Genomic DNA, 25,944 nt, shown 5'->3' with positions numbered 1-25,944 from the left:
GACCACCATTCCTGTGCCTTGGGACAAGGGCAAAGGGCGGATAAGTGGTGATGGAGACTGGACTTGGGGTGGTGTACAGACAGATGACGTGTTGTGGAATTGTGCATCTGGAAACTGTTTACTTCTGTAAACCAGTGTCACCCCAATACATTCAATAACAAGGAAAAGAAAACGAAAGGCTTGCTGATCGCTGAAATCTCCGGCTTAGCCCCAAGATCAACATTGGCAGGTTTACCCCCTCCCCATAACCTTGTGATGCTCACCAAAAAGCACTCGAGATAGGACGAAGGGTGTAGTGTCAGATAAATGTTCCCCAACTCTTTCCCTTTTCACCAGAGGCAACCCTTAGTAAATAAATTCACGCATTTTCCCAGCTGTTTTCTCTGTAGAGACATTATCTCTCTTGAGCACACAAAGGGGGCCTTTTCATCTCGTACGTCTTGGGGAATCTCTAGAAATTGTTTTAAACGTGTGTTGCTTTTTTTTTTCTGGATCTCTGTCTTCCGAAGCCTCCGCCTCATTTGCAGACACTCCTTCAGCCCCTCGGCCCTCTCTGTCTTACCCTCCATCATTCCCGAGTGGTCCCAAACCTCGGCGGTTACCACAGCAACACGCTTGGCACCACCGTCCTTGAGGGGGCGGTCCTTTCCCTTGACAAGCTCCTTAGCCCGCGGGCCAATCAGGAGCGCGGGGTGCGTCCGCCTCGTCTCCGCCTCGCAAGTCGATTGGCCAAAGCTTCCGGGTTTGAGCCCGCAACTCGCGCCGAGGCCGGGCGCGCTGTGATGACGCAGCAGGCGGCGCGGTGCCTGGGAGACGGGGGAGGGCTTCCGGGGCCGCGGGTCGGACCGTGGAGAGCTGCTGTCATGGCGGCCACCCGGTGGGTCTTGCTGTGCGCCCTGCTGCTGCTGCAGCTGGCAGGGAGAGCCCGCGGCTCGGAGGCGCCCGGCGCTGCCGCCGAGGGCCCGGCGGGGGCTGGGGCCGGCCTAGGAGATCGCTTCAAGATCGAGGGGCGCGCGGTGGTCCCCGGAGTGAAGCCTCAGGACTGGATCTCGGCGGCCCGAGTGCTGGTGGACGGAGAGGAGCACGTCGGCTTCCTGAAGTGAGCGTCCCGAGGGCGTTGGGATGGAAGCCGGAGGGGGACACCCCCCCCGGAGAGCTAAGTGTCAGGACGTGGCGGCGTTGCTGTCGGCGGGTGGAGGGGCGGGCTCCCCAGCGGTCTGCGCCCGCAGACCTTGCTAGGAGGGCAGACGCTGCCCCTCCCGGGCCCGCGGCTCCGAAACGCGCCGGCAGGTGCTGGGCCGGGGCCGGGGCCGGAGCCGGGGCCGGGGCCGGGGCCGGGGCCGGGGCGGTTGCATTCACTCCATTGGGCCCTGTCTGGGGACCAGCACTCCGGCGAGGGACCATTAGGTGCCGCTTGCTGAATTCTTTCCTTTGAGTTTCATCTGGCTTCCCTGGAATCTGGCCTTTTTTGCATTCTCTCTCTCTCTCTCCCTCCCTCCCTCCCTCCCTTCCTCCCTCCCTTCTTCTCCCTCCCTCCCTTCTCCTCCCTCCCTCCCTTCTCCTCCCTCCCTCCCTTCTCCTCCCTCCCCCCCCCCCCCCCTCTCTCTCTCTCTCTCTCTCTCTCTCTCTCAGCTTGATGTTGTGTAGAAAGATGCTAAGCAAGAGGGAATTATGAAAGCCCAACGGGCTTCTAGTGATGACATCGATTGGGAGGCTGATGCTGCTTCTAAAGTTAATAGGCCCCGAAGTCCCTAATCAAAGCACCCTTTTCGCCTGGAGGTTGGGCGGTTGTTCTTTTTTTCACACTTGAATTCATCGTGGGATTGGCAACCTCGCACTCGGCGTTTATGTATAAGACTAGGGTTTCTCTGTGTTGCTTACATGCTTCTGTCCTCTCTAGCAGTTAGCAGAAATGGGATTTCAACCTATCTTAAAAGACGTGTTGAATTTATTAGCGCTCTCGTGTTGAGGCAGCCCGCTTTTCGGATGTCTAGACAACAAATGTGATGTTTTAAATCCTTTTAATCGCTGCTTGGAAAGGGAAACCGCGAACTGAAAGAAAATATCTAGGAGAGGGCCGGGACCGGTTTGGCTCAATGGATAGAGCGTCGGCTTGGGGACTGAAGGGTCCCGGGTTCAATTTCGGTCAAGGGCATGTACCTTGGTTGCGGGCAGATCCCCAGTAGGGGGTGTGCAAGAGGCAGCTGATCGATGACTCTCTCTCATCGATGTTTCTAACTCTCTATCTCTCTCCCTTCCTCTCTGTACAAAAAAAAAAAAAAATCTAGGAGAGGAAGTGTTTATCTGGTGGGTTTGTACACCACCACGCAGTATCTGAAAACCAAACCAGTTAAATGTGGACATTGAATTCTAAATTTGATTTGCAAATATTCAGATCATTCAGATGTATTTGAATGAGAATTTCAACCTTAGATTAATAAATAATGACAAGAAGCTTACAACCATTACTTTAATGCTATTTGTCATTAAAGATCTGACATTAGGGTATTCTTTAGGTTTACCCTAAATAATGTTTTTATGATAAAGTTTTCATTAAGCTTTGGAAAATTAACCTTACTTGGCTATTTGGCCTGTTTCTGCTGCAGTATACAATTATTTTTCAAAGCATTTATTATTTCCATTTAAAAATAACATCTAAGTAACATGTATTGAGGAAAATATAAATAATAAAGTAGAGATAACAAACCTTAATATTTCATTGTGTCTTTTCCAGCCTTTTTGGAGTCATATTTCTATATTTTTAATAGTAAAATACAACATATACACTTTGTAACCTGCTTTTTTTTGTTTTTGCTTACTATTTTGTGAGCAGCTCCTGATACCATTTTATGTTTTTACATTTGTGTGTAGAAAGTTTAAGAATTAATATAAGGAGTTTGTCCAGGCAAACTTCTTGGAAAAGAGATAGGTAATTTGTCTTGTACCTGTTATGCATAACCAGCATGCAGTTTTGATTTCTATTTATGCTTATTGGAGGTTATTTGGGACTTGGTTAGTAGAGATGAAAGGAGTTTGGCTTGAGGACTCCCCATGCCACTTCTTGCTTTTATTACTATGTATATGAACCATAATTTATATACATCCACTGAACCAAACCAGCTAAGGCGGCAGTTTTCAATTTTTGTCAGGAAGATAATGTACTATACTTTCCTTTATAGACATGAACTAAAATAAACAGAATGGCTTAGTAAATCCTTAGGTACCTATCACAATCTACTGTTTGTTTAATGTGTCCTCTATACTTCATTTGTTTTTTCCTAGGCTATTTAAATATGATCCTAAAGATGATATGATTTCACTTATAAAAACATTATTTCGTATCTCTAGAAGATAGTCTTAAAAAAATAACACCATTATTGATTCAACAAAATTATTAATACCATAACTTCATCTACTAATACCCAGTCAATTTTTATGTTTTCCTACTTATCTTAAAAATGTTTTTATGGCCCTGGTCAGTGTTGCTAAGTGATTAGAGCATTGGCCTGTGCACCGGAAGGTCTTGGGTTCGATTCAAGATCAAGGGCATGTACCTGGGTTGCAGGTTCAATACCAGGTCCTGGTTGGGGTGAGTGTAGGAGGCAACCAGTCAATGTGTCTCTTTCACATCTATGTATGTCTTTCATCATCCTACCCTTTTCCTCTCTCCCTCCCTCCCTTCCACGCTCTCTAAAAAAATCAATGGAAAAAATAATTCTAAAGTGAGGATTAACAAAATAAATCTATACTAAAAAAAGGGTAATATGCTAATTAGACCAAGAGACCTTCCGGGAGACCTTCTGCATGTCCTTCTGGATAGTCATGGTGGCGGGCTAAGGCAGAGGCTGTAGGGGCGATCAGGCTGACAGGGCACAGGGGGTGAGCAGATGGTGGTGGGGGGCAGTTGTGGGTGAGCAGGCTGGCGAGGGGCAGTTGGGGGCAAGCAGGCCTGTTGGGGGCAGTTGGGGACAATCGTACTGGCAGGGGGGCAGTTGGGGGCAATCAGGTAGGTGGGGAAGCAGTTGAGGGGGCAGTTGTGGGTGAGCAGGCCGGCAGGGAGTGGGCAGATGGGAGGAGGGGGAAGTTGGGGGCAAGCAGGCCTGTGGGGGGCATTTGGGGGCAATGAGTCTGGCGGAGGGGGGCAGTTGAGGGTGATCAGGTCAGTGGCTGGCTAGTGCAGCTGGGGCAGCGCAAGCCTCTCCGGTGGACACACCCCCTGCGTGCCCCGACCCCATTCAGACTGCTGGAATCGGACCAGCATCGGGACTGATTGGGCACAATTCCACAGCTGCTTCTCGGTCATGGGTGCTCGGTATTGCCCTAGGGTGGGCGCTCGGAGTCTGCAGTGGAGTGGCAGCGAACCTAGTGGGCGGTGGCGGCGGCAGCGGCAGCAGGCACAGCAGGGCCAGGGTGAGTGGCAGTGTGCCTGCCGCTTCACGCACTACTACGTTCCTTGGGGGTATGTTGGACTGCAGTTTCTGCCCCATCCCTGCAGGCCACACCGAGGGACCCCGCTGGTGCACGGGCCTCTAGTAATGCATATTGATTGTTTCCCTTGAATGAACACATGGCTTCAGAACAGGAACTGTGCTTCTGTGCCTGTTATCTCTGTCCTCAGAGGGAATAGAAGTACTTTCTATGTCGGGGTTCTCTGCCTCTGTGGAGGGTCTGGGGTATTTTCAGAACCCATTCAGTGTAATTATGGAAGCTGAAGCATGGGCAACTCTTGCTAATTTGGGAGTATTTTTTTCTAATTGCTCTGAATGTCATTCTTGGGGGAGTTGGTTTGTGGGTTAACAAGATGATCTAAAACATTAGAAAAGAATAAGCTATTGATCAGAAGTGACTAAATGTGATTTTCATTTTTCCAGGACAGATGGGAGTTTTGTGGTTCATGATGTACCCTCTGGATCCTATGTGGTGGAAGTTATATCTCCTGCTTACAGGTTTGATCCCATCCGAGTGGATATTACTTCAAAAGGAAAAATGAGGTCAGCAACTGATTTAATTTTTACCAAAGTGTGGGCTACAGTATTACTTAAATTGTTTTAATCTGAGGATTGATAATATTGTAAAATTGAACTTCCTTCTGCTCTGGTTTAAAAATTATTGTAAATGTCTTAATGTGATTATATAGAGAAGAGATAAGATTGCTTACTATATAACAAAAGCACTGTGGAAGTTGTAAATGAAACGTGATTAAAGTTGGGAATAATTTAATTTTTCTAAATTGAAATATTATTAATCAGCTGTTTTCCATTGGGATTTTTTTGAGAGAGTAAATCTTTTATTTATTATTATTATTTTTAAAATTTATTTCAGAGAGGAAGGGAGAGGGAAAGATAGAAACACCAATGATGAGAGAGAATCATTGATTGGCTGCTTCCCACATGCCCCCGACTGGGGATCGAGCCCCTCTGGCCTGTGACCTTGACTGGAATTGAACCCAGAACCCTTTATTCCATAGGTCGATGCTCTATCCACTGAGCTAAACTGGCCAGAGCCATTGGGATATTTTGATAATATCTTAGTACCTATTTCATAGTGTGTTGACCTAGACATTTCTATTATTATTTTTTGGAATATTTAATGTGCAATGGAAATTCAGTATCTTTTGGGATAATAATAGATTATATTGTAGAGGTTTTTTTTGTGTGTTTTAAAAAAATATATATTTTATTGATTTCTTACAGAGAGGAAGGGAGAGAGAGAGAGCTAGAAACATCGATGAGAGAGAAACATCGACCAGTTGCCTCTTGCACACCCCCTATCGGGGATGTGCCTGCAACCAATGTACATGCCCTTAACCGGAATAGAACCTGGGACCTTTCAGTCAGCAGACCGACTCTCTACCACTGAGCCAAACCGGTTTCGGCCATATTGTAGAATTTTTAATTTTATTTTTAAATGAGATCATAAGAAGAAAAAGAAAAGCACAGTGTTAGAGGCTGACAGACTAGGAAAAATTTCAGAATTTGAGGTGAAAAGAATTTTGGATTAATTCAGGCTGTGAATATGGAATACCACAAATACATTTGCAGTTGGAATTGGTTGTGTAGATATCCATAATATTCAGATTCATTCAGCCTTTTGTTATAACCTCCAATATATTTATTTGTTTTATTATTGTATTCTTTTTGTCTAATCTCACCAGGAAGTATATGAAGCAATTTTATATATTTATTTTTCTAGCTTTATTGAGGTATAATTAACAAATATGAAACAGCTTTAAATGCTAATATCTCTTCTTTGTTTGAGCTATCACAAAATTATTGCATGTTGCTGTAATAAAGCAAGAGTCATGTAATGGCAAAAATAATTTGGGGGTTAGAGGAGCTACATTTTATTACTGACCTTTTCAGTATGTGCCAAGCCCCTGTTCAGGTTGATTTATAGCTACTCCAAATTGAGATGACATAGAGATATGTTCACTTAATACCATAATATTTACAGTTGAATTAGTGTTTACTTTTAAAATGTTTTACTTTTTTTTTATGCTTTTTTTTAGTTAAAAGTTTTTAAAGTATGATATGTAAACATGCTATAATTCAAATAGAGTAACACACAGAGCCTTCTTATCCTTTATATCAGCTGCATATTAGACCATGAGTTGATTTGCCATCATTTTCATAACCAGCTCCTACTGAAAGACATGTAGGATTTTCTTTCTCTCTTTTAGCATGTATAGTGAACAGAGACAGTTATTCCATAGTATTTTAAGTTTTTTTAAATTATATATTTTATTGATTTTTTTACAGAGAGGAAGGGAGAGGGGTAGAGAGTTAGAAACATCGATGAGAGAGAAACATGGACCAGCTGTCTCCTGCACACCCCCTACCGGGGATGCACCTGCAACCAATGTACATGCCCTTGACTGGAATTGAACCTGGGACCCCTTAGTCCGAGACCGACGCTCTATCCACTGAGTCAAACCAGTTTAGGCTAAGTTCTTAATGTTATAACGAAACCAATATCAAGATGTCATTAAAAATGCATTAAGAATTTTTTTTTAAATTGATTTCAGAGAAGAAGGGAGAGGGGGAGAAAGAGAGATGGAAACATCAATGATGAGAATGAATCATTGGTTGGCTGCCTCCTGCATGCCCCCCACTGGGGACCAAGCCTGAAACCCGGCATGTGCCCTTGACCAGAATTGAACCCAGGACTTTTAGTTTGCAGACCAACATCCTATCCACTGAGCCAAACCAGCCAGGGCTAAAAATACATTATTTAGAAACAAATTCCTCTCTTTTCGAAGTTCAGTTTTTATCTTAGATTATTCTACTTTGTCCAAATTCTAATCATATTTCTTGATGTTGGCTATTTAGAGCAAAAGTGAAGCTTGAATTGAAGCTAATACCTTGCAAATATGTTCATAAATAATCTGATGAACTAAATGATAAATGGATTGCTTTAAAGTACATGAACCTCATTAGGTATCAACTTTCTCATTCTTTTTAGGGACATAAAGATTTAAAAAAAATGTACAGGTAAAATTCTAGTATGTAAATTAAATCTTAAAAGACTTATCATGACTTTTACACATTTTGAATTGCAAGCTTGGAGATGGTAGAATATGTAGATTACAGTATACATTATATACAGGTTAGAAAACTTTCCCCCCTCACTTATATGTGGAATCTAATGAACAAAATAAACTGACAAACAAAATAGATCCAGAGATATGGAAGCATGCAACAGACTGAGGATTCCCTGAGAGGGAGGAGGAGAGAAGAGATCAACCAAAGAAACTAATATGCATGCATACGTAACTCATGGACACAGACAACAGTGGGATGAAGGCCTGGGGAGGGGATGGGAATGGGGATGTCCCTCGTTTCCCCCATTGCCTCCCTCCACCCTTAAAAAACTTTTTAGATAGCAAATACTGAATTCTGGAGGGGATGAGAATTGTTAAAAGGGAATACTTGCCTGTTAAAAACTAAATGATTTTTATTCTTTTTACTCTGTTTGAATTTTGAATTTGTAGTCTAAGCAAATAGAAATATTTTTCTAAATATGGAAGTTTTATTTGCTTTTTTACCTCGGGGAAAGAGTACTTCCTGCTTTAGCATTTAAGGACTGGTTGCAGCAATGGGATTCTTTTTTTTTTTTTTTTTAGCAATGGGATTCTTATTCTCAGATCTATTCCTAATGATTGGATGCCTAAAGCATAGATAAAAAGAAAACAAGGACCTTATCAAGTGGGATTCGTATAAGATCCTAATATTCTTGCCCTGGCTTGTGTGGTTCAATTGGTTGAGCATTGTCCCATGCACCAAAAGTTGCTGGTTCAATTCCCGGTCAGGGCACATACACAGGTTTTGGGTTCAATCCCCAGTTGGTTTTTTTGTGGGAGGCAGCCAATCAGTGTTTCTCTTTCTCCCTCCTCTTTCCCTTTCCCTTGCCCTTTTCTCTCTAAAATCAATAAAAAACGTTTTTTTTTAAAAAAGATCCTAATATTCTTGACCAATGCTTTATAAGCATACTTGGTAAGTTAGTTTAAAGTATAAGTGAGACTTTCACTTCTGACATTTTGGCCGAATGTAAAACCTTAGAATGCTGGATAAAATATGTATCGCTATTTCTTTTAAATGTGTAGCTTGATTCCAAGTCTTGTGTTTTTTCTTTACATTTTGCTAAATATTTTAGACATATGTAAAGCTACTTTGATCAGACTTTCAAGTCAAAAGTTTAGATATCTAAGTATTTGGGAAAAGCTATAGGTAATTATAAACCATTGCTTATAGGCAGTTCTTTGAACTAGTAATGTTTTTAGTAGAACTACTGATTTTTCATGTTGTTTTATCAGAGCAAGATATGTGAATTATATTAAAACATCAGAAGTGGTCAGACTGCCCTATCCGCTTCAAATGAAATCTTCAGGCCCACCTTCTTACTTTATTAAAAGGGAATCATGGGGCTGGACAGACTTTCTGATGAACCCAATGGTATGTATCAGGTTATAACAAAGTATCTTTACTAATCTCTCATTTGCTTCTAAGCAGTTGAAAACTTTTAACACTTATGAGATAGAAAGCTGACATCAGATTGTTGAGTGAAAGTATAATTAGTGGGTTTGAGGAATATTTAATGAAAAGAATATAATGAGAATTGCATGGTAGATTTGACATTGTAATTTCCAGTCAGGGCACATACCCAGGTTGTGGGTTCAATCCTCTTGTCTGGGCTCTTGTGGGAGGTAACCAGTATTTATTACCCCTCCCCCCCATTCCTCTCTTGCTCAAGTCAATAGAAAAGAATTAAGAAAAAACACTAACAGAGTACATTCTTTAGAGGTAAATTGACTTTTTTTGCTGCTTTTGAAAGTTGAGTTATTGTTAGAATTGTCTAAGTTTTGATCATTCTTTGCTGATAGCTATTCAGATTACCAATAGGAATGTTTAGGACTGTATATCCTCTAGAAAGGAATAAATTAGTACCTAGAATCTCCTATCAGGGATAAAGAAACAGAAGGATAGAGTAGATAGGAGAAATCAGCAATGAGACTTCATGTTTCAATTTCTTTATTTAAAAAAAAAAAAAAATATATATATATATATATATATATATATATATATATATATTAATTTCAGAGAGGAAGGAAGAGAGAGAGAGAGATAGATAGAAACATCAGTGATGAGAGAGAATCATTGATTGGCTGCCTCCTGCACACACACACACACACACACACACACACACACACACACACTCCCCGGGATGGAACCTGCAACCCGGGCATGTGTTCTTGACCGGAATCAAACTTGGGACCCTTTAATCCACAGTTGACTCTCTATCCACTAAGCTAAAGTGGCTAGGGCTCCAATTTCTTTTATTATTATTATTATTATTTTTAAATTGATTTGAGAGAGAAAAACATTGATCTATTGTTCCACTCATTGATGTTTTCGTTGGTTGATTCTAGTATGTGCTCTGATGGGAGACCGAACCCATAACTTTGGTGTATTGGGTCAATGCTCCAACTAACTGAGGTACCCGGTCAGGGCTATATTCTAATTAATGAAATTCATGGAAGCATATCCAAAGCTATAAGCTTCTAAGACATCTTTTGATCTGCTAAAATAGTTGCCTAGAAATATATTGCTCTAGAGCAGTGGTTCTCAACCTTTCTAATGCCGTGACCCTTTAATACAGTTCCTCATGTTGTGGTGACCCCCAACCATAAAATTATTTTTGTTGCAACTTCATAACTGTAATTTTGCTACTGTTAATGAATAGTAATGTAAATATCTGTGTTTTCCGATGGTCTTAGACTCTACAGCAGCAGTTGCAATCCACAGGTTGAGAACCACTAGCAGGGTCACCTAAGACCAAACTAGTTGTGTTAACTAAAGCTATAAACAACAAAATGGTAGATGGCACAAACTCAGAGTAAGGTATCTATTGAATATAAAATCCAAACACATACATATAGACAAGGCTTTTATATTCTGCAACAGTCAGACATTGATGAGTACCGTGTTATCAGCAAAGCTGGTTCAGGAGAATTGAGGTGGTTGCTACTAGTTTATTCTATACTAGAGGCCCAGTGCATGAATTCGTGCACATTCAAAGGAACTATGGGTTGCAAGGCTGCGGTGGGCACAGGGTTGGGTCTCAGCCCATTTTCTGCACCCCTATCTAGCCCCTCCTGCCACAGTCCCCAATCCCCTGTTTTCTGGCAGCCCCTCTCCTGCCACCACCATTCTCACACGCTGTTGGCACCGGCCCTCTCCCATTGACGGCACGGAGTGATTCAGGCTGGCAACTGCAGTGGGTGTGAGAGGCAGCTGCTGGCCCCAATTGCCCCTCAGGAGCAGGGGAAGGTGGAGAAGCCCTGAGGGGTGATTGGGGCCTGAAGCTGATGCTCACTCCTGCTGATGGTGCCGAGAGATTGGTGCCGGGTGCCGGCAGCGGGTATGAGCAGCAGCTCTGACGCTGGCAGCGGGTACAAGTGGGACTGGTGCTGCCAGCAGGTGCAAGCACCTGGTGGAACAGCAGCATGCTGGAGCAAAGAATTTTCAGTAACCACCAGAGGCTCACCACAATGACAGCAGCTGGTGCTCCGCTCTGGTCTGATGCCACCTCTCACTTGCTTCACTATGTTCTGTGCACGCTCCCTGGTGATCAGCACACATCATAGCAACCAGTTGTTAGGTTGTTCTTCTATTCTGTCTATTCGCATATTAGGTTTTATATATATAAATACAACATTTAAATCTTTAATTTTATCATTGATTAGATGCACATTTTGCTCTACTGTTAAGTGGAAAGAAACATTTTCTGATTTTTTTTTCCCTCTCACAGGTTATGATGATGGTTCTTCCATTGTTGATATTTGTACTTCTGCCCAAAGTGGTCAACACAAGTGATCCTGACATGAGACGGGTAAGATGATTGCCTAGCTGTGGGTTTTTGAACTATATTCTGATGCCTGGTCCACCAGTGGCTGGGTGGCTTGGATCTTTCAGCTTTATCCTAATTCCCAAGCCAAATTCATCTAGAGGTTGTGCTAATACAGTATTATGTCCCTGGCATTTAGATAGTCATTACCATTGCACCAGATAAATTCAGTTGTTTCAGCTTAATAAAAGCTGGTGTCTCTTCATATAGCTAAAACATTCTTAGTATTAGACTCTGTGCCTCACTTGTTATAGAGTTGAAATGTGTAATAATCCTGGTATTCTCAACCCAAATATTTTGCAAAATGATAGCTTCCTATATTCTGTTTTTACTTTATAAAACTCTTTAGAGTACACATTTAGTTTATGTGTTCACACACATGAAAAAAATTTGAATAGACTAAGGTTGAAAATAGAATAGTGGCTTTTAGACTTTGTATCACAAAACTGGACTGGGGAGATACGCGTAGGATGCTTCAAGTTTAGTGCCACAGCTTTGTCTCTTTTAAATTGGCTTCCATATAAAATCTTCAGTTTTTTAAAAATCATTGTCCATTCTTCCACTTAAACTAATCAATAAATATCTTCTTAGTTCCAAGTTTTCCCATTATAATTAATTAATGTATTTAAAAAATATATATATTTTATTGATTTTTCTTACAGAGAGTAAGGGAGAGAGATAGAGAGCTAGAAACGTCGATGAGAGAGAAACATTGACCAGCTGCCTCTTGCACACCCCCCACCGGGGATATGCCCACAGCCAATGCACATGCCCTTGATCGGAATCGAACCTGGGACCCTTCAGTCCGCAGGCCGACACTCTACCACTGAGCCAAACCGGTTTCGGCTATAATTAATTAATGTATTGATGTGTTGATATCTTATTCATTGCTGAAAAACATTTACTAATTCTAGGTTCTTGATACTGGGGAATATGCAAATGAGTTATTATGTCATCTCTGTCATCAATAAGTTCATAATCCAGTTAAATATAGTGTGGGAAATTGAATGAATTTGTAAAAATTCTTCTTGCTAAGATAAACATATAATAAATAAAAATGTTTGCTAAGATAATAACTTCTGTAGAAGGTGAGACATTTTATTCCAAGTTGCAATGACAGAAAAAGCTTTGTGGAAAAAGAAAGCTTTATAATGTCTTATAATATTTTATTGCTAAATTTTGGCATCTCTGCTTCATTGTTGGTCAGAAAGTGTACATCCTATAGATTCCTTGTATCTGTTAAGCCACTTAACTCTCTGTGGCATCAACAGATACAGCATTAAAAGTCATATTGGATTAAAAATTAATTTACTTGCAAAGTACTTTTCACATGGTAAGCAATATAAAAAGTTGTTCATTCAAGAGCTTCAGGTGTGCTCCCTCTCCCAGGAGCATGCCTGTGTCTTTTCTTCACCTTCTCTCTCAGGCATGCACCTTCTAAACTAGGGGTGTCGAACTCAATTAGAGAAGGGGCCAAAATCTAAAATCCAGCCTAAATCGCGGGCCGAATGGTTTACTGAACAGTCATAAACTGACAATGTCATAAACTGACAGCGGAGTGCAGTGATGACAGCGCGGTGCGGGCCACATTGCAAGGCCTGGCGGGCTGGATTTGGCCCGCGGGCCTTGTGTTTGACACATGTGTAAACTCTAAGGGTCCCCATGAAATTTGCAACCAGGGGAGCAATGGTCAGTGGCAGCTCATGCTGGACTAATCCCCTGAACCTTTCTCCAAGCCCCCCTTTTTCTGACTTCTTATTGAGCCAAAGCAGCCCTGCCTAGGTTCTTCTGTTACTTCTTCTGTCCTAAGCTATTCCTTGTTTCATTGTCCTCATCTTTAATAAATGTAATCTCAGAATAAAAAAAAAGAAGAGCTTCAGAATTGAACAGATTAAAAAATAGAGTTGAGCCCTAGCTGGTTTGGACATCAGCCTGCGGACTGAAGGGTCCCAGGCTCGATTCCAGTCAAGGGCACATGCCTAGGTTGTGGGCTCGATCTCCAATGTGGGGTGTGCAGGAGGCAGCCAATCGATTATTCTCTCTCAGAATTGATGTTTCATCTCTTTCCCTCTCCCTTCCTCTTTGAAATCAATAAAAATATATTTAAAAAAAATAGAGTTGATATATTTTTGCAGGGACTCAAGACTTATTACCATATACATTTAATTCTTTATTATTAGGACACATTAAACATATTTGATTTATATTTATAATGTTTCTTTTCCTGACCTTATTTGTAAAGCACTTTCTCCTTGAAAACCTATGTATAAATTCTTCCTTTGGGGAGAAAGTCCAAGCTAATACCCAAAAGGTATTAAATTTTAAGTGATAGGTAATATAGTATTTGCTATTTTTTTCATATCTGATCTTACCGTTTTAAATTCACTTTTGGAATGCCACATAAAATTCAAATGAAGCAGACGTTATAATATCAATAATATTGCAAAAGTGGAACAGTACTTGCGGGTTTTTGGCTTAATAAAGGGGAAGACAGACCTCAAAATAAAAGTGTCAAACCCTTATTCTGTCCTGCCAGTAACTTGTTTGTAGCATTTGTGTTGCTTGCTTTAGATGTTATAGTTGAGGCTACCCAGGTCATATGACATAACTGTATTACTAAGGGCCTTAGGAATCAAGTCTTAGAAATACTGCTGTTCTCTTCCAAATTATGCTGATATCTTGATAGGTAATTAAAGATTGATGTTCTGGTTATATGTATCTAAAGAAAGTGTGAGTTTAAAAACACTTGTCAAAACATTGTAATCAGGAAACAAATAAGGTGGCAGGAATATGATAACATATGTCCATCATTAGAGGAAATCCCAATATATAAAGAGCCAGGGTCCGTAATGTCCAAAATGATTGAATGGACGCCCGAATGCCAGGCTGCGCATGCAGCAGGCTGGGGTGGGCAGGGACTGGCAAGTGGGCTGAACTGCTGACCTCTCAGTCCCTCCTGGGTCATGGGCACCGTGGTGATCCAGCACTGACTGCTGCTGCCAAGGCAGGTGCAATGCGATTTGTCAGGTGGTCCCCCACAGAGGCTCCGTGATCGCCCCAAAGAGGGAAGTCCAGGCTATCTGGCCAGCGGCAGTGAGCGGGGTCTCCCCCTGTGGGGCAATCAATCGTGGGGCTCCCAGACTGCAAGAGGGCACAGGCTGAGCTGAAGGCCCTCTCCACCCGCCCCACCGAGTGTATGAATTTTGTGCACTGGGCCTCTAGTGCCTTTTATAAAAACACGAGGGGCCCAATGCATGAATTCGTGCATCTTGAAAGGAACTGTGGGCTACAGTGGGCACAGAGGTGGGTCTTGGCCCATCCTCTGTGCCTCCACCTGGCCCCTGCTGCCCCCACTCCCATGTGCTGACGGCACCAGCTTCACTCACACCGGCTGACAGCGCGGAGTGATTGGGGCTGGCGCCGTCACTTGGTGCAAGCGGTGCTGCTGCCCTTATCGCCCCTAAGGAACAAGGGGAGATGGAGAAGCCCTCACGGGTGATTGGGGCTGGCAGCTGCTGCTTGCACCCACTGATGGCGCCAAGTGATTGGGACTGGTGCCTGGTGCTGGCTGTGGGTGCAAGAGCCAGTCCTGATCACCCCTCAGGAGCAGGGGAAGGTGGAGAAGCCTTGAGGGGCGATGAGGACAGGCAGCTGCCACTCGCACCCACTCATGGCGCCAAGCAATCAAGACCAGTGCTAGGTGCCAGCAGTGGGTATGAACACAATGGCGCGCAGGAGCAAAGAATTTTCAGTAACCACCAGAGGCTTGCCCCAATGATAGCAACCGGCACCTTGCTTTGGTCTGGCACCCCGCTCACCTTCTCCACCATCCTTCTGTGGCTGACACCTGCCGTGTTCCATACTCTGCCACCTGTTGCTGACACCGCCATGTTCTGCGCCTGCCCCCTGGTGGTCAGTGCACATCATAACGACTGGTTGTTCAGTTGTTTGGTTGTTCTGCTGTTTGGTCTATTTGCATATGAGCCTTTTATTATATAGGAAGGATTAGCTGAGGCAGACCCTAGGCAAGCATTTATTGGACATTTACTATGGTTCAAAATGCATCTATAATAATAAAAGGTAATATGCTAATTAGACTGGACATCATTCCAGATGAAGCTGGGGCTGGAGCGAAGCCACCGAGGTCCCAGGTGCCTGCCAGCAGCCAGAGGGAAGCTGCCTGCATCCTGGGTGCCTGGGGGAAGCTGCTGCTGGCATCCGGGGGCGGGGAGAAAAGCCTACTCTTATATGAATTTTCATGCATCGGGCCTCTAGTACTGGTATAAAGGAGGCACAAAACATGGTTTCTGAAGTGCTTTTGGGTATAGCAGTGCATCATTGCTTAGAACCAGTGCCTTTCACTTGTTCCACTCCTTTCCTTCTTCCTTCATGGAAGTGTCAGTTGTTCAGTGACCCAGGGATCCCTGTGCCTTTCATGTCATTATGCTTTCTCTTCCTGCAGGAGATGGAGCAGTCGATGAATATGCTGAATTCCAATCATGAACTGCCTGATGTTTCTGAGTTCATGACAAGACTCTTCTCTTCAAAATCATCTGGCAAGTCTAGCAGCAGCAGCAGTAAAACAGGCAAAAGTGGGGCTGGTAAAAGGAGGTAGTTGGGCAGTCCAGAGCTGGCATTTGCACAAACATGGCAACACTGGGTGGCATTCAAGTCTTGAGGGAAAACCATGTGAAGCAACTACTGTAAACTTGAGTCATCCTTAAAGTTGATCTCCTATAACTGTTGTGTGCGATAACTCTTCAGTACATGTTTTGAACTTGGTACACAAGAAAACCCAGCTTTTATCCTTGTGTGAGGTCAATATTGATGTCACTGAATTAATTACAGTGCCCTATAGTAAATGACATTAATAAATTATATGAAGTACTATACATTATGTATATTAAAATGTCTTAACCCAGAGATAAAATTATCTTGTCATTTTTTTCCACTTAATGTTTCTTTTATTCCTGAAAGTTCTCTTCTTTCATTATCTGAGGCTTGAAGTTGATTCTTCCTGTTTAAAAAGTGGTTGATATTTTTAGAACAGCATATACCATGTTATTTTAGCCAGATTCTTCAAAATTCTCAGCCCTGCCCTGCCATTTAGCATACCCCGATGATTGACTTGTTTCTGATATACTTTCAGTTTTTATTATTATAGTTCGTTTCAGAGTATGGATATATGAATTAGAATACATGTTATCGATTTTTAAATTCTGCTTACCAACTATGGTATTCATTATTGAGTATCAGCTTTGTGCTGTGATTGATTCAAGGTGCCTGTCTCAACAGAGTTTACCACGAAGAGAAGGACAACAGTAATAGGGAGTGAATGGCCAGGGGAAGGAAATGCAGCAGTAGGAGAGCCTTCTAGAGTCTGAGGACAGAAAACCAACCTTAGAACTTCATGTAATATTAGAGGTATAGCACAAGTAGCTTTTCAATTCCCTCAGCTCTCCATCTCTGATTCTCAAGAGTTGTTGGAATATAAATTACTATTTTCCAATCAGGGGTGTCTCAAAAACTTATTATTTAAATTCGCTCCTGTATTAAAGACCTCCCCTATTGCTTTTTTCCAGGTTATTAAATCAGCAAAAAGCTTCAAAAAAGATTGGTTCCAACTCTCATTTTTCCTTTTATAATAGGTGCCATTTTCATTTTGAAATGAGGTACGTAAGTTTTCTTTTAAAGAAGTAAGTCCCCATGCAGGATATTTACATTATATAAAGGAGGAACTAAATCTCTGTTTGTATTATAACAATAAAGTAACCAAACTGGTTATTTTATGAATGATTAATGTGAGAACTAGGTCTTTTAAATAGAGTAATTTATTGAAAATAAAATACTAGAACACTAGTTAAGTGAAAGTTATATTTTAAAATAGAAAGAATATAGTAAGAGTCATAGTTATATGACCAGAAGTCATCTTGAAAAAATTTAAGAAGCAGATTGTCAGAATTTGTATATGAAATCCCTAATGACTTATGACAAAGAAATTAGAAAGCACTTCCAAGGAATTACCATTTCAAGTGTTAATGAAGAATCTATGTGTGGTTATTTTACATAGATTCTAACATGATCTGAATATTATATGTATACATCTATACATATATTTCCTACTTCCTTGAGTTCTTTCTGCTATTCCCCATTTGGAGACAATATTATTTTGCTCTTGTTTAGGGCCTGCCTTAGATTCAGTTTACATGTAGTATCTCCTTTGAAATTTAAGCATATTTTAAAATATTTTAAATCTACTAAATTAAACCTGGGTAGTCACTGTGCAGAACAACTTTTTTTGTGCAAGGCAACATACATATATATCCCTTATGTTGCGGAATGTTATTATATCACTTGCATATGAAAATCTTATCTTTGCATAGAACCTTCATCAAAGCTTAGTGTACTTACAGATACAGAAATGATTGTATATTATTAGAAAATAGGGTTTAGTGCGAAGAGCCCCTATTTACCTGCTAACTTGCTTTGTGGCTTTGGGCAAGCCACTTTCCCTCTTCGGACCATGTCTTGTTCATTGTATTTCCAGCATTGAGCATGTAGACACACAATAAATATTTTTTCAGTGAATAAATAAATGGGCCTCAAGGGTCCTCATCTGTGAATTGAGGATTGGGATTTGATCTGTAAGTTCCTTCTCAGATCTAAAATTCCACTTACTTTTAACCCAGGCCTGTTATTTCCTACCCTTAGGAATCATATGATAAGCCGAAACCGGTTTGGCTCAGTGGATAGAGCGTTGACCTGCGGATTTAAAAGTCCCGGGTTCGATTCCAGTCAAGGGCATGTACCTTGGTTGTGGTCACATCCCCATTAGGAGGTATGTAGGAGGCAGCTGATCGATGTTTCTCTCTCATCAATGTTTCTAACTCTCTATCCCTCTCCCTCTCCCTTCTTTTCTGTAAAAAATTAATAAAATATATTTAAAAAAGAATCACATGGTCAGTGATCAGTGCCAGCTTTCTCGTTTTTTTTTTAAAAATGTAGTCTTATTGATTTCAGTGAGGGGGGAGTTAGGGGTAACCAGGCAGGCAGGCAGGTGAGCAATTGGGTGCAGGTTGGGCTGAACCTCCCCGCACCCTCCTCCCCACCTCCGCACGAATTCCTTACACTGGGCCTCTGGTACTATTATATATGTTCCAAGGGCTATTAGGTGAGATGACACCATGATGGGCAAAATAACATGAACTCTGGTCTCAGAGCTTAGAATTTAGTGGAAGAAACAGACCAAACTCATACAGATGTATAATGAAAACATTAATAGGTACTTCAAGGAAAAGTCGGAAGTGCTATAAAAGCTCATAACATGGGCCATGATGAGAAGGTAGAGGACAAATGGAGGGCCACTTCCCTGAGGAGGGACCTGTGAGGCAAGACGAAAGAGAAGGAGTTATGCCGAGACCGGTTTGGCTCAGTGGATAGAGCGTCTGCCTGCGGACTGAAAGGTCCCAGGTTCGATTCTGGTCAAGGGCATGTACATTGGTTTCGGGCACATCCCCAGTAGGGGTGGTGCAAGAGTCAGCTGATCGATGACTCTCTCTCATCAATGTTTCTAACTCTCTATTCCTCTCCCTTCCTCTCTGTAAGAAATCAATAAAATATATTTTAAAAAGAAGAAGAAAAAAAAAGAGAGAAGGAGTTATACCGCAAGAACAGCACAGCTGGAGCGCTCCAGAGGAGGGGGGTACCTGGAGATGCAGTGCAGGCCCGAATTCACCTGATCCGAGAGCACACCTGGCCCTCTCAGGACAAACTGTAAGGGAAAGCATTGTGGGGGAGTTCTGAGGTCACCACCTGGCTGTGCCTGCTGCTAATCGGTCTTAGAACAAACTGTTATGAGAAAATCATTGCCAGTTGCCTAGAATCTGGCAGAAACCTCAGAATTCCAGAACTTTTGTGATAATATAGTAATTGGAAGAAAAACGAGCCTTGCCTTCCCTCTTGCCTTGCTCCCTACCCACCTCTGGTTCAGCCTCAGATCTTTAAATGGTCTGGCCCAGCAGAGGTCTGTGGCATAAAGATGCCTTTTTCCTTTTATCCTCTTTGGGAAGGCCTCTCGGCTCCTAGATGGCGTGCTCAGTCCTCTGACTCTGAACTAGCTGCTCAACTTGAGACTCTTTTCTGTCTTCACTGCTTCAGGTTGTCTGTATAGAATATGTATGTGACTTTATGTATTTGATTTTCAAAGTGTTCTTGCAGGATCCTACTGACAACTCTAATTTCTTCATTACCACCTGACCTCTGCCCTAGAGAAGGGTTTGAGATACGGTATAGGACAGTTAGGCTATATCCAGACGGGGCAAGACTCCTTTTTTTTTTTAAAGGCATAACATCCTGGCATGTGGCCCAGGAAGTTGGAACAAATTGGGAAAAAATCCCAGAGGACTGTGCTCCTAAGAGCTTCTAAATGGGACGTTGCATGTAATCCAGATTCATTTTGTTACTCTTCACTCACCCTCTCTCTTCAATCAGGTAAGCACTCTACCCTTTGCAGTTCAGACTTTGGTGCTAATTTCCTCTTCTGTGCCGAAGAGGATGGTGAGAGAAGCCTGAAGAAGGGAAATGTTTGTGCTTGGGGAGGAGGAGAATCTCAAGCCAATGGTGGGGTGATTCTCTGTCCCTCATTCTGTTAGTTTCTATTCCTGAAGGGCAGGGACAGTGTCTTATTTCCTTTTGCATCCCTAAGGTGCCCACATAGGTTAAAAAATCATTTGCCGAACAAAGGGATGTTTTTAGGCTCCCTGAGTGGTGTTTCTTGGATCCAAGAAGGAAATGGTGCAAAGGTTTGGGGCATTTGGAGGAGGTGGCTCCAGTGACTAGTAGAGGACAGAAAAAAAAAATGATTAAATGATTAAAAATGAAGCAAGGGTTACTGATTCTGAATAGAACGTATTCATTATGGAGATAAAGACCCAAGTGCTTTCATTACCACTTTTATAGATCAGGATCAAGTTAATAATGGTTATGGATAGTGAATAGATTAAGGTCTTTATTTTGTCCCAATCTGAGATTTAAACCTTCAGGGCCCCTGAGAGATGGTGCTGGGAATTTAGGAAGGAAACTTTCCCTTGAATTTCTGAGCTGCACACTCAGAGAGCTTAGCTCAAACGAGGCTCCAGATGTGTGGGACTAACGCCTCCAGAGGTACTCCTTGCAAATATAGAAGCAGCTTTACAAATTTGGTTCCATTCCATTAGTTTCCTGTATTTCCTCAGGCCAGGAGAGAAGAAGCCAACGTACTTGAAAAATGCTAGGCAACTGTCCCATGCCAGTCAAGACTGCCTAGTCCTGCCCGGTCCCTCTGCTGGCGTTGATGCTTCATACGTTAACAGTGGCTCTGAAATCCTTCCCATTTGATACTGCCCAGCATTGGTCTACAGTTTGTTCATCTACAAAATAGAGTGTTTTCCTTGCTTGGATATTGTTATGGATTGAATTGTGTCCCCCAAAATATGTTAGAGTCTTAGCCCCCAGTACCTCAGAATATGACCTTATTTGGAAATTGGGTGTTTATAGAGATAATCAAGTTAAAATGAGATCATTAGGGTAACCTAATTCAGTATGACCAGTGTGATTATAAAAGGGGGGAATTTGGACACAGAGGCAGATATGCACAGGGGAAGATAACGTGAAGAGACCCCGGGAAAAGGAGGCTCTCTGCAAATGCCCGAGGCTACCAGGAGCTGGGAGCGAGGCCTGGAGCAGACCATCCTCAGGCCTTCCGAGAGAGCAGGGCCCTGCTAACTGTGAGGTAATACATTTCTGTGTTTCTAAATCATCCAGTTTGTGGCACTATGTTATGGTAGCCCTAGGAAACAAATTTTATTTATTTATTTTCAATTCTCAGTCTGTGGCTCGTTGATAAGTCACAATTAGTAAAGTTTTTATTATTGCTGTTTTTTTGCTAATCCTCACCCAAGGATATTTTCCCATTGATTATTAGAGAGAGTGGAAGGGAGAGGGAGAGACAGAGCAGCATCGATGTGAGAAAGACACATTGATTGGTTACCTTCTGCACGTGCCCTGACCAGGGCCAGGGATTAAACCTGCAACCAAGTACATGCCCTTGACCAGAATCAAACCCGGGACCCTTCAGTCCGAGGGCTGATGTGAACGTGAGGATTGCTGAACAGTACTTAGCAACATTGTGTGTTTTAAAAAGTGTTTATGTATAGAAAATCATTGCTAATACAACTCTTTGGAGGAATGCTCTTAGCAGGACCATAAGGGCATTTGTGTTTTTTTGGGGGGGGACCTCTGGTGGTATGGGGCTTATTTGAGGGCCATCTAAAGTAAGATTAGGACTTTTTGGACAAATGGATTACCATAAGGCACACTAATGTAGATAAGTCTGAATGATGGCTTTTTCATTATCGAAGATAAATTTAACATGGATGCCTCCCCCACCCCACACATTAATTCACTGAGGGAGATGGGACAGTGCAGTTCATTGGAGGATACTTTGCCTAGATGGATGGGCCCTCTTTGATTTTAATATGAATATTTATTTGAATGTAAGTCTTTTGCTAATTATTATTTAATGTCACCAGAGTTGTTCAACTTGTTCTACTTGTGTCCTCCTCATTAACTGAAGCAATTTTTGAACATAGTAATTTGATGCTATCCCTTCAATCTTTTTTTTTTTTTTTTTAATATATTTTTTACAGAGAGGAAGAGAGAGGGATAGAGAGTTAGAAACATCGATGAGAGAGAATCATTGATCAGCTGCCTCTTGTACACCCCCTACTGGGGATGTGCCCACAACCAAGGTACATGCCCTTGACTGGAATCGAACCTGGGACCTTTCAGTCCGCAGGCTGATGCTCTAGCCTCAGTGGGGCACCAAACCGGTTTCGGCTTCCTTCAATCTTAATCCAAAAAAAAAAAAAAAAAAAAAAAAAAAACCCCACCAAAAAACCTGCAAACAAATATTGGAACTTTACTAAAAGGTTAGTTTTTCACAGTGATATGGGAGTGGCAATTCTGAAAATCTTAAAAGATTAAGCAAATGAGCAAGTGATGATTTTCACTGTTGAAGAAGGGAGATACACATATGGAAAAGGAAGAATCCTTTGGTGTAGGATTAGAATTGCAGGTGTCAATATGAATTCATTGCTTTTAATAAGTGTCCACATGTACATATTTCTTTTTAAAAGAGGGGAGAGAGAGAGAGAGAAGAGAGAGAAACATCAATGATGAGAATCATTGATCGGCTGTCTCCTGCACGCCCCCTACTGGGGATCCCCACAACCCTGGCATGTGCCCTTGGCCAGAATCAAACCTAGGACCCTGCAGTCAGAAGGCTGACATTCTATCCACTGAGCCAAATCAGCTAGGGTGACCTCCTGATTTATAGATCAATGCTCAACCACTGAGCCACACCGACTGGGCCATATTTCTTAGTTTCAGTCTAATAGTAATGAGTATATCCTGAGTCCTGATCTGAGCCAGGACCATTCTCTACTTAAAGGAACCAGGGCTCCTTGAGGAAGTGGCAGATTCCTGGGCTGGGGTAGGGAGAGTCAAGATGAGCCTGGAACTTTTTATTGTTCCAGAAAGTAAGGGAGTGCTACAATAATAGGATATGTCTAAGGGACAGTCATCTTGAAGCTCTCACTGTTTAAATTTGTGATAATTTGAGCATTGAAATGATGGAAATGGATTTTTTTTCACTCCTCACCCAAGGATATTTTTTTCCATTGATTTTTAGAGAGAGTGGAAGAAAGGGAGGGAGGGAAGGGGAGAGAGAGAGAGATTGAGAAACATCATTGTGAGAGAGACATGTTGATTAGTTGCCTTCTGCATACACCCCAACCAGCATCTGGAATTGAACCTGCAACCCAAGTATGTGTCTTTGACTGGAAATCGAACCCATGACCCTTCGGTGCGCAGGCTGCCCTTCTAACCACTGAGTCACACCAGACAGGGTTGGATTTTTAACCCAATTACTAAAATAAGAGTTATGCCCATCTAGTGTGGCTCAGTGGTTGAGCATTGACTTATGAACCAGGAGGTCATGGTTCAATTCCCGGTTGAGGTACATGCCCGAGTTGCAGCTCAGTCCCTAGTAGGAGGTGTGCAGGAGGTGGCTGATCAACAATTCTGTCTCATCATTGATGTTTCTATCTCTCTTTCCCTCTCCCTTCCTCTCTGAAATCAATAAAAATACATTAAAAAAAAGATAAGAGTTATGAGTTCATAATGATAATAAGTACATAAATAAATTAGAAAGGAAGAAAAAGCATTCCCACAATAGAATGTCAACCACTTGGCAATCATCATAGTAATAACATGCTTGGGTGAGATTAATAAATATATGCTATACTTATTGGGTGAAAACCTGATGACTCACAGGGAATTTATATAGGTTCAGTTTATTTCCCCAAATTATTAATTGCAGAGAGAAAATAGTAAATTTATACTGGAGAAATCTGGTAGGGTATTGGGTGAGACCTAAACCAAGTGATCATTGTTAACATCACTTCCTTCTGTGATACATGGAGGATAATTTGTCCAGATGAATGGCATATTATTACACAATGTCATGTGTTACTCCTGCTCAAATCGAGACAAACATTAAATTTAACTTAATGAGGAAAGATCAGACAAACCCATGAATGATGGAAATTATTTTTTAAAATTAGATTGAATGTACTCTTAAAAAATGACCATGTTATGAAAGACAAAGGAAAGCTGAAGACCTCTTCCAGATTAAAGGAGTCTAATGAGACATGACAATTTCGTGCAAGTGTGATCCTGGGTTAGATCCTGAACTGGAAAAGAAATACATCATTTGGACAACAGGCAACATTTGAGTATGGACTGTATTACATAATATTCTAGCAATGCTAAACTTCTTGATTTTTATATTTGTATTGTGGTTATGTAATATAATCTCCTTGTTCTTAAGAAATATCCACCGAAATATTTAGAGATAAATGGACACAATGTTTGCAATTTACTCCAAGTGGTTGAGAAAAAGTGTGTGAGTACACACACACACACACACACACACACACAAATGTACAAATATGGCAAAATGTTAACAGTTGGGGCACATGGGTGAAGGATATAGGAGTTCTTTGTACTATTCTTGTTCCTTTTCTCTAAGTTTAAAATTATTTTGAAAAATTTTGTTTTTTAATTTCCTTCTTTGATACTTTAAAAATGTATTTCCCTTCTCCCACTCGCCATCTGAGGTCCTTAGTAGGTAAGAGTTTGTGTAATCTCGCTCTTTACAATTGAGATGTCTGGGGGTGGGGTGGCGGATGGAAATTGGTGTCACTTACAATGGAGGTGAAATGACTAGGGTTCCAGCCTTTGGAGCAGTTGAAGCGGAAATGCTGCTGCTGTTTTGTTGCAGGGTCTGTACCAGCTAAAGGGCTGTGGTTTGGGGTCTGCCCCAACTCCCTTGTCCTGGAGGGAAAGGGAAGCATTTTAGTCCAAGGAATCTTGTCATCATTATTTCATCTTAATTTGGTCCTTGGTAACTGAGAGGAAAGGGGGAAACCACAGAGGTACAAAGAGGGATGTGTATCTATTCCTAAGTGGCCAGGCCATGCAAATGTGTGTGGGATCTCTAATCATATGGATCTATCAGGCTAACCTGAGACCATTTTCACATTTAAATGCTTTGTATTGGAATACTGCGTGGTTAAATTTCTTTAATTTCCAGAATGATGCTTGTACAATACAAAAAAGCAGCCCAGTCCCTACATCCTTTGCTATAATTCCAGTATTTATAATAGACAACTGGATATTCCAATCCAGAGATTAGGTACAGATTTCACAATTACAAAGAGTGAAACAGCAGCAACTCCCTCAAAGGACATTCACCAAAGGAGCAAAGCAGAGGCAGGAATATTGACAAATGCTTTAACCAAAATTTGTACTGAAAAGAGATTACTTCACAAGCCATCAAGTTCACAGCCAACGAGAAACACGATGTTAGCAACATAGCAGCATCCAGCATGTAAGCAGTCAAACAAAGCTCTACATAGTTTACCATAGAAGAATTTGGGAGTCAGAGTGCATAGAAGGTCACAGATTTGAAGTTAGCACACCCTACCCACCCCCCAGGTTCCTGCCGTTCACCATTGGGCCTTCATTCTGAGGACCTACCAGAGGCCAATGCTCGTGCCCCCTAGTAGTGTGGGCATTTATTTATTTATTTATTTTGGTCTATGTCAAAGGGCATAGGTAGTCTGCAAAAGCCAATGATGGGAGAAAGGGGACTTAATATATGGTGACAGGAGAAGGTTTGACCTTGGGTGGTGGATAATAAACAGATGTTATAACATAGAAGTCTGCACCTGAAATCTATAAGTTCATGCTGAACCAATGTCACCCCAATACATTTTTAAAAAGCCAATAATAAGGAGGCATAGGCCTCTCCATTACTTTCACATATGATGAACAAAAGGTCCCAGATTGCTGTGGAGCGTGAAAGTGTACCTTCAACTCCGCCACCCATCCCCACTTCAAGTTCTGCACTCTTTTGTTTGAACTGGCTTGTTTTTCTTA

General features: G+C 41.9%; 1 protein-coding gene across 1 annotated transcript; it reads left to right on the top strand.

Moving 5' to 3' along the window:
• The first annotated feature begins 767 nt into the window (after nucleotides 1–767).
• EMC7 (ER membrane protein complex subunit 7) lies at nucleotides 768–18,355 on the top strand. Its single transcript, XM_084862393.1, has 5 exons — nucleotides 768–1,099; nucleotides 4,872–4,991; nucleotides 8,813–8,951; nucleotides 11,308–11,388; nucleotides 15,866–18,355. The coding sequence occupies exons 1-5, from the start codon at nucleotides 783–785 to the stop codon at nucleotides 16,016–16,018; spliced, it is 810 nt and encodes a 269-aa protein (XP_084718519.1). The 5' UTR covers nucleotides 768–782; the 3' UTR covers nucleotides 16,019–18,355.
• Nucleotides 18,356–25,944: the final 7,589 nt, after the last annotated feature.

The sequence above is a fragment of the Pipistrellus hanaki genome, assembly GCF_964339955.1.
Source record: "Pipistrellus hanaki genome assembly, chromosome: 1".
NCBI classification, from domain to species: domain Eukaryota; kingdom Metazoa; phylum Chordata; class Mammalia; order Chiroptera; family Vespertilionidae; genus Pipistrellus; species Pipistrellus hanaki.
Note: the sequence above shows the minus strand (reverse complement) of the source record. Positions and strands in the feature narration are given on the sequence as shown.